The 9,916-nt window shown below is 33.2% G+C and overlaps 1 protein-coding gene across 1 annotated transcript in view; it reads right to left on the bottom strand.

Annotated features, from left to right (window-relative positions):
* LOC105555622 (dystrophin) overlaps positions 1–9,916 on the bottom strand; it is a gene marked incomplete at its 3' end in the record, with an annotated part of 1,920,295 nt that overhangs the window by 632,293 nt on the left and 1,278,086 nt on the right. Inside the window, exon 45 of the mRNA XM_012002637.1 lies at positions 6,537–6,712. Within this exon, the coding sequence (XP_011858027.1) occupies positions 6,537–6,712 (176 nt within the window). The remainder of the gene's footprint in view (positions 1–6,536; positions 6,713–9,916) is intronic.

Genomic DNA, 9,916 nt, shown 5'->3' with positions numbered 1-9,916 from the left:
CACGTTATGCACATGTACCCTAGAACTTAAAGTATAATAATAATAAAAAATAAAAATAAAAAATAAAAAAATAAAAATAAAAATAAAAGGAGAATAGCAACTATTTCATAGAGTTGTTATAAGTATTGAACTATGTAAAACACTTGGAACAGTGCCTGGCAATATTAAGTGTCATCACCATCACTGCCACCACCACCCTAACCATCATCATCATACAAAGGTCTATATGAGGTATTATAAAATCAAATATCTATGGAAAAGCAATTAATATAAATGAGCAAAGTGGGACAGGTGCTGCAAACTGAGGACAAAGCTTGCTTACCCAAGGCAATGCTTCTCAAACTTTAATGTGCCCATGAATCACTTGGAAATCTTATTAAAATGCTGACTGTTATTTATTAGATTCTGCATTTTTTAGCAACTCCCAGGTGATGTCTGTGCTCTGAACCAGAGACCACACTTTGAGTAGCAAGATACCGAAACATCTGTTACTCAGTTGTAGCTGATGGTGCCAAGAGAAAATATAGTAATGAGTGCCTAGTAGCCAGATCTAAATTTTCAAAAGAAAACAGAAATCTCCATTTTTTTTAAAAAAAATTATACCTAATGTAAATGACGAGTTAATGGGTGCAGCACACCAACATGCCACATGTATACATATGTAACAAACCTGCACGTTGTGTATATGTACCCTAGAACTTAAAGTATAATAAAAAAATAAAATAAAAATCCTAATTCTGCCAATTAAAAAAAATGAGGTCTCTCAATTTTTAAAAGTTGTCAATTATTTAAGACAATGGCTATGCAAAAACACTGCATGCATTCAGGATTCAGCCTGTGGGTACTCAGTTTATAAACTCTGGAGTGGATGGAGAGTCAAGGTCAAAACTGGCAATGAGAAAAAAAGGAAGTTTGAGTACAGAGCCAGTTGACTGGACAGATCCTGGGGGCAAAATGTGAATGTGTGAGCAGGCTTGTAGCACTGGTTCACACGGATATACTGGGTACATTTAAAATATTGCACACACTGTGAAGAGCCATTTGAGTCATTAAAATATTGGCTTTTAATTTGTAGGAAATAAGATGCTATAAAGCTATTTGGTTGAAAGCTATTTGGTTAGCGGGGTCTGAATTTGTGAGAAGCCAAAGTTAAAGAAAACTAAAGAGAAAACAGTTGTCTTACAAGGAAGTGCATAGAGTAACATGAAATGTTCATGGAAATTTTCAAGAAGAGGACCTACTAGACCTACTTTAATGAATTAGATAAGGCTCATTTCTAATTAACAGCATCTATTTGCATGCAAACAATGAGCTAAGGTCTTTAAACAATAATTTCTTCCTTTAAGTACATTTACGCATTCGTAAATGTCAATAAGAAACCTCTCGTTATCTTATTGACATCATTAATTTGCATGGCAAACCAGCATAGATTATATACTGGTACATTTTGGTTTAAGAATTCAGAAGTAGAGAGGTTTAAAGGAATAATAACTTAATGACTGTACATGAAGTCTCACACAACAAGGGCTTTTTAACATGTCTAGACTTACTTTTAACTTCCATGTATTCTGAAAGAGATTTGTCAAGAATCCTTTCAAAAGTAATCTGAAAACATTACCTCCTTTGGGACTGCTTGCCAGAAAGGTGCAAATATTCCATTGAGAAGGGGCTACTACCCAGATGTAGGTTTCTACGTACTACTCACCTCTAAAAGTAACCAAAGTTCCTCGAAAAAAATGGGTAATTCTAAATCTGGGGTAGGAAAAGTCCAAGGTGAGCCTGGGACAATTGAGCAGGAAGCTCTGGGCAAGAATAATAACTGTAATTCATAATAATAAATTGAATAAATAAAAGTTTATGAGTCCATTTTGACATAAATATAGAGGAAAAACCTTTTTTTTTTAACAGAAGAAAGTCAGCTGGTAAATTTAAGATCATGTTAGATTAGGAAAATCTCTATTTTGCAAGCCCCAGTGTAATAAGGGAGTTAGGGAAGGATCATCAATGGATACTAAAGCCATTAGATGATTTATTAATTGCACAGAAAATATGTGACATTATAATGCAAGATCTGTCAGTCACCACCTGAAGCAAGTAATACAACTTTGCAGCATTTAGTGAGACTACTTCGTATGATGCAGCTCCTGATGTGATGTAATACAAAATACACAGCATCTTGTACGAAATATTCTAGCCAAAAATGTTTGACATGCATCTCCTGAAGTCTTATTTAGACCTAACTTCCGGTTTACTAGAAATTCAGAGACTAGAGAACAAGTTAAGTAATCCCATCAGGGGAAACAAAATAAAACAAATCCTGAAAGATGAGACATTTTTTGAGGCTGGTGTCTTGGACATTTTCAAATTTCAATATCGGTGAAAAAAATGTGGAAGGGCTATTTTAGACTAAAAAGGATAAAAAATCATAATAGCCAAATGTAATGCACGAGCCATGATAAGATGTTGGTACTAACTCCCCTGCAAAATATAAAAGACATTTTTGAACTATGAAGGAAATGTGAATATGCAATGGATATTAATAATAATGTAGTATTATATTTAATTTGGAGGAGAGTGTAATAAACAGGCATGGTTATATATGGCATGTCTGTATTTCAAAGTGACACATGCTGAATTATTTAGGGGTATAGTGGTATTTATAACTTATTTGCAAATATTTTAAAAAGTGTATGTGTGTGTGTGTATGTGTGTGTATATGTGTGTGTATGTGTGTGTATGTGTGTATGTGTGTGTGTATGTGTATCTGTGTATGTGTATGTGTGTATGTGTATGTGTGTGTGTGTCTGTGTGTGTGTGTGTGTGTGTGTGTGTGTGTGTGTGTGTGTATGAGATGTCCTATATATGAGAGACACAGAGGGGGTAGAGAGAGAGAAAAAGCAAATGTGGCAAAATGTTGATAATTGTTGACTCTAAGAATTCAGGGGGAGGAAAAGAGTGTATATGGGCATACATTTTGCTATTTTTTCAGTTTTTCTATATGTTTGAAATTGTTCACAAAAAGACTTGGGGAAAGAAAAAATTCAAAAATATTTTCATTAAGGTAACACTTAAATTAAAATCACTATTCCTTAATGCATATTAGTGGAATAATTGCCTTATCTGTGAAATGGGATAAGCAATATCAGACTTATCTAAAAGAAGAAAGAACTATAATGTTTTGAAATCTTATTATTACTGCTAAGGGTTATGATTCGGAGCTTCCTCAGTTTAGGAATTCCACTTCCCACTGCCTTGCTTCTATCTCACATTCAATCTTTTATCAACTGAGATTATTCTAAGTAAAATCCTCTTCATTATGTTGTCAGCAATCCATTGCTTGAAAGCCTGGCTCCCCAGAATCCCTTGACTGGTACGTCTTCTAGAATGCTCCAGAAGAAAAGGAGTGTATGAAGATAGTGACTGCACATTAAAATGACTGAAACCACAGTAAATTAGGATGAGATTCTGGGCAGACAGCAGGCTAGGATCATTTGTTTATGCCTTGGACTTCTTTGGCAATCTGTTGAAGCCTGAGATTCCTCAGAATAATGTTTTAAAGCCCAGTAATAAGATCCTGTAGCAGATATAATACGTATTGCAGTTTTGAAGTAGTAATGAGCATAAATGATATTTTGATATATTTATTGTAACTCTAATGAGATATGCACATATCTGTGGCTTCATAGGTATTACTAGTATTACTGTGATTTTTTTTTTTTTTTTTTTTTTTTTTGCCTACATTCAAAATGAAAAGGAATGCTCAATTTCAGTTAGAGGTTAGTAAAGACAAATAGGTAATTTTTTTTCTCCAAGGAAGAGCATGACACCCCTTGCTATTCATGGACACTTGCTTAAAGACTTGTACACAGACTTGTTTTGTATTAACCTATGACTTCCCCTTATAGCCGATAGGTTTTTATTTGCACATCCTTCGTTTACAAAGATAGTTTTGGTGGCTACGCCATCATTAAACTCATTATTATCATGCTTAAACCTATAGATGTTATCTAGTTCTTCCGTTACATAATTGGAGCAGTAGTGAATTGTCTATCTTAAACTGCATAGCTAACTGACTACATTTCATACTTCATTTGCTTCCAACATAGACTAACCTTAATGGATGTCCACTATTATTTGAACTTTTGAGATGTTTTTTCTAATATCTTAAAATTTCAAAAGACTTAAAATTATGCAACTACAGGGCTCCATATAGATATCTAGCTTGAATTATACACTTTCTTTCATTGATGTCCCTGGACTAAAACATGTTAAATATTTCTAACCGCTGTACTTAAAGTCTATTACAAACTAAGAGTACTGTTGTTAAGTTGAATAGGCATCTTATTTTTCACCTGTGCAATAAATAACTTCTATCTCCATCTAACATCTGCTTGGCTTGCACTGAGAGTACACTATTGATTAGCAGTAGGTTCATGTTTACAGCCCTTCTGTAATTGTTAGGTTAACATATTATTCATAAAATATTATTTTATTATTTTTACTTGATTTGCTACTGGATGTTTAAAAATAGCTATGAGTATATTGGTAGAACTAGCACTTATATTTTATTACATTTTTACATTTCATAAAATTTAAATGATATAAAAATCCTGAGGAAGTATGCCACAAAAGTGATCTCAGTGGAAATTTAAATATGTTAACATTTATTTTTAAAATGTAGCGTGAAATAGACAACTTTAAAAGCTGAGCTTAAAAAAAAAAACTCAAGGAAGCTGAACTTGGCTTTTTAAAGCACAAAAGTGCAATATTTAATGTAGGTCAACATGTTTAAATGGGAAAATTTTTTCCTAATTATAGCCAAATCCCTAGCTGTAATTAACATAAAATTTGTATAATATTTAACAACAGAGTCAGCATATACCACTTTCTTATAAAATTAGAAAGATCTAAAGTTTTAGAGCTTATCTGGTGAAACAGGATATTGCTACATCTCTGTTTATAAATTATAATGTGCCTTTAGAGCCCAATAACAGATAACAAGATTTTGAAAATTCAGGTGAATTAGGGTTATCAGAGGGAATATTAATACTCTCTATTCAAATACTATATGAGTAAGACATTTAAAAATAGGAAACAATACTTTATATATTATAGAAAAATAATCTTCCAATCGATTTAATTCACTTTATGAATTCTCTCCCTATATATATATATTTATAGTATAGTATTCAATTTTTTGTTAATTTTCTCATTTCTTACTATTTTAATTTGGATTAGATTGAGCCTAGTTGAGAAATGACATTATACAGATTTATACCTGTTCATAGTATAAGCACGTCAGTTATCTAAATAATAACATACTTGTATGATTAATAGAAGAATTTCAATCTGGGAAAAAAGTATATGACTTACCTAAGGAAGCAGTTTAACTACAAAGTTTAGTTCTTTATTTTATCTATCTATAATCAAGAAGATTTTCAAAACCAAGACTTAATACAAAATATCTTTCGATGAGGCTATTATTCTTTAACTTTGGCAAGATGTGTGTGTGTGGTGTGCGTGTGTGTGTGTGTGTGTGTGTGTGTGTGTGTGTGTTTAGGTCAACTAATGTGTTTCTTTTGTACAAAATATGAATTGTGTCTACTTTCTGAAGAATGTAACATGAATAAAGAGGGAAAGAGGAGGTGGGCAAAGACAATTGACATAATTCTAAAATCTTCTTTTTAATACATCTTAACCAAAGACATTCATCAATGAGTTGTTCTAGCTTCCTGAATATTAAAATCCACCTATTATGTGGATGATGGGTGGGATGCAAGAGCTTGGCAACAGAACAAAATTTTCATTGCTCATAACAATATTCTCATTTGGTAAATAAAGGCCAAGTCTTCCTTTATGAAACAAGACACATTAACATCAACAACTGGAAGCATAATACAAAATCCCATTTATAAACTATCTATGCTTTCCAACTGCAGCACCACTCATTTGGCTTTCTGTGCCTTCAGTTCATTCCAAGGGAAATTTAAATGATGATTGAATTTGACGGTAACCTTTCTGAGGTTTTGTTTTCCCCATTAAACTTGGACATTTTTGGCTCAAGTTCCCCTTCAAGAATATATTCACAAATGTGGTGAAACTGGAAGTAAATATCACTATTACTGTTTTTAGCTTCATAGTCATAATTATAGCTATTTTTAAAACTAAGCAAAGATCTGTCTTTCTTACAAAACAACCATTTATAATTGCTTTTTAAAATCTTCTTGAAAAACAACTGAGATTCAGCTTGAAGTTAAAATATATTGAAGATATTCACCTTTAAGCAATCATGTGTGATTTTTAAAGCAAACTTAAAGTTTAAAATAGCAGAAAACCACTAACCAGCAACAAGTACATATTTTAGTATATAAAAATAAAAAATAAAAAATGTATTTACTGCTGTTGATTAACGGTTGATAGGTTCCTTACTGTTAGTGCCTTTCACCCTGCTTCTAATCTACAATGAAATATTTTTTAAGAACAGCTTAAAAAGGTCTGCTAAAATGTTATAATTCCTATTTGATCTGTCACCCTACCTCTTTTTTCTTTCTGACAGCTGTTTGCAGACCTCCTGCCACCGCAGATTCAGGCTCCCCAATTTTTCCTGTAGAATACTGGCATCTGTTTTTGAGGATTGCTGAATTATTTCTTCCCCAGTTGCATTCAATGTTCTGACAACAGTTTGCCGCTGCCCGATGCCATCCTGGAGTTCCTGTAAGATATCAAAAAGGCAAAACAAAAATGAAGCCCCGTGTCTTTTTATTTGAGAAAAGATTAAACAATGTGCTACCACATGCAGTTGTACTGGCAAAGAAAGAAATATAAAAGCTCCATGTGAAAATTTCCCTATGAAACTGACATGCCCCTATCCAAAGGATACAAGACAGAAAGACACCTTTTATGTGTCAGGGAAAAAAGCATCCTCTCGGTTAGCTCCAGTTTTTATTTTTGTAAGCTTGTCAGCTAGAGGATGTTATAATGTCCTACAAATCAATTAGTTGGAAACCTTCTCAAGAGCAAATTCGATTTCTTGTCCCCACAAGGATGTTCCATGAACATCCAAATAGCCTATGAAATGTTGTAAAATTTAAACATGAACAAAGTATTTGGGTTTCTTAGTGATTGTGGATAAGAGAGGTGAAAAAGAACAAATATAGTTTAGTCACAGTATTTATAAAACCTGTAGAGATATTTAAATAAAATTAATTGCTATTTTAGAAGAAAATTTATTTCAAATTCTGTCTACATCAATGTATTTTGCATTATAAGCCACATAAAACTGAGGATTAATTGCTTTCAGGAGCATGCCATCAAGATATCCGTAAGGTACAGTAATAAATTTTAAAATAATCTATAGTCACCAGAACAATTTTATGATTGTCAAGCTTAAATATTGTTTACTTTTTTTCCTGAATGAAATTTTAAGAGTAAAGTATCAGAAAAATAGTTCAATTGAAAAGGAGAATATTATAACCAAGTACATACAAAAACAAAAATGCTTTTTACCATTAAATAAAACTGGCCATTATGTTCTATTTATTTTTTTAAAAAAGATAATCTAGAATTTGTAAGGCAATTAAAATAACATGTTAACTAAATATGAACCTTAGAAAATGAAATAATATCTGAGAACTTGAGATACCTACCATATTTAAATCTAAATGACTCAAATCCTTGTGTCACTGACAGAATAATGTCAATATGTAGAAAACTCTCCTAATAGATGTGATTCAAATTCTCTAATATTTTTATATTCTCCTACTCCTTGACACAATAGCAAGCTTATAGTAGACACCAGTACATGCTTGCTAAATGAAGGAACGAATGCATGTTTTCTGAGACTGAGGTAAAGCTCCCTTAGACTCTCATTTCACATAAATTTCTTGCCTTTTTTTTTTTTTTTACTACATTCAAGCAAAATTATTTTTGAATACTGGAAATTTTGGTAGCCTACTTTTAGCAATTAAAATACTCTGTAAATCAGCAAAAAATGATAACAAGGTCATTATTCCAGTGACACAGTGCCTCACAATGAATATAAAACTATGCACAGTTACTGAACTATTCACAAGCTGTCCTGGCCATACTCTCTTGAATGCCCATGAGATGTGCTCTAGTAAACATGTGATATTTCCTTGTAACTAGTTGGCTTTGCTCCATTGCTTACATCTCACTCTTTACCACCTGTTCAGATCAGTGTTGCATGTGACAGTCATTGCTTAGTAATAGAGACACCAGTCATAACAAACTATGTCTATATATTAGGTCAGTGCAAAAGTAATCACGGTTTTTGCCATTACTTTTATATCATAAATTCTTTGAGGTCAGATATTGTGTCTTATTCATGATTGTTTCCTGTTGTTTAGTACAATGTCTGGTGCATGGAAGGTTTCAATAAGCATTTGCTGAGTGAATGCATGAATTTATGAATAAGGGAAGTGAAGAAAAAGTGGAAGGAGGAAGGAACAGAGGAAGGAATGGAGGAAGAAAAGAAGGGAGGAAAGGAGAGAAGTAGGAAGAAAGGAAGGGAGGAAATTCAGGCTCATCATCACCTTAGTGTCATTAGTATTAATACTTATTACTGATCCTCCTAGAGATTCAAATAAATAAGCACAATTTTCTAGGTCTTAGGCAGTACATAATCTAGTTGAAAAAATAATACACAATTGTAAGTGATAATTTGTTATACTACATACAGTAGGATAAAAAAGTAAGGTGATCAATACATGGTAGGCCAGAAGAGGGATGATCTCAGTGAAAAGGATGAGCAGAGGAGACTTCTGGGTAAATCTGGAATTTAAAGAAGCATAGGACTTAGGCATATGGAGGGTTAAAGGCAGTGAGAGTGTGGCAGAAGTTAAGGCCTGTGGTGTGCAATCTCCATGATGTGACCAGGTATATAAAATTGGGCTCTATGTCACTGTACGAGAGCAGGAGTTAGGGGACGAGTACAGCCCTTGGTGTATATTGGGGCCTGGGCAGAGAACTTGAGACAATGTAAATTATTAAGGCAACATGAACTATTACATGAGAATCACCATTGTTTTGGAATAAACTGGATCATGCAAGCATCAGTGACTACTGAAATGGTAAAAAAATTTTGCCTAAAACATAGACATCAGGGAGGTATTTAGAGGGTAAAGACCATGGCTCTTATTTGTTCCTTCATGAGTGTTCAATACTTACAACTATACTTCATACTTTTAAAAAATGCATGGGCACACATCAGATGTATACCATAGCGGTGCTTCTTAGACTTTAATGTGCATAAAAATCTCCTGGAGATCTTATTAAACTGCAAGTCCTGCTTCATTAGGTCCGTGGAGGCACCAAAATTCTGTATTTCTTACAAACTTCAAAAAAAATGCCAATACTGCTGGTCCAGGAATACCACTTTGAGTTGTAAGGTAATAGAGTAAATGCCTTTTGAGCCTTTGTTAAGTAATCAAGGAATTCTTATTCCTGCTTATAATGCCATAAACTAAAGCTGCTGCAGCATTTTTTATCTCAGCCTCTTTGCTTTGTAGTTTTGAACTTGGCCCTTTTCCTTCATGGCTGATGGCTACAGTGACTTTTACAACCTAATTGTAGAATCAGCAATGGTTTTATTATTTCGGTTTCCCAAATAAGAGATAGAATTGAATAGCTAAGAGCGAAGCAATAATTTAAAATTGTTAGATCTAAATCTCATTTATATAGAATCTCAAATCAGGGCTTTCAGGTATTTTTTAATTTTGTGAAAGAAGAGCTCATTAAATAGTCTACTGCATTTGTATGAGGAGGTTTTGCAACCAGGAGAAATATTTACAGTGCATGGCCTGCTCAAGGAGAGTTTTCAGTGATAAAGCATAAGAGAGAAAAATAAGGGATCAAAACAGAAAGTAATAACTTGTACGTGGTGTTTTCTGAGCTGGAA

Source organism: Mandrillus leucophaeus, unplaced genomic scaffold (genome assembly GCF_000951045.1).
Source record: "Mandrillus leucophaeus isolate KB7577 unplaced genomic scaffold, Mleu.le_1.0 Scaffold692, whole genome shotgun sequence".
NCBI lineage: Eukaryota > Metazoa > Chordata > Mammalia > Primates > Cercopithecidae > Mandrillus > Mandrillus leucophaeus.
The sequence above is the reverse complement of the archived record's forward strand: the minus strand, read 5'-3'. Positions and strand labels throughout refer to the sequence as shown.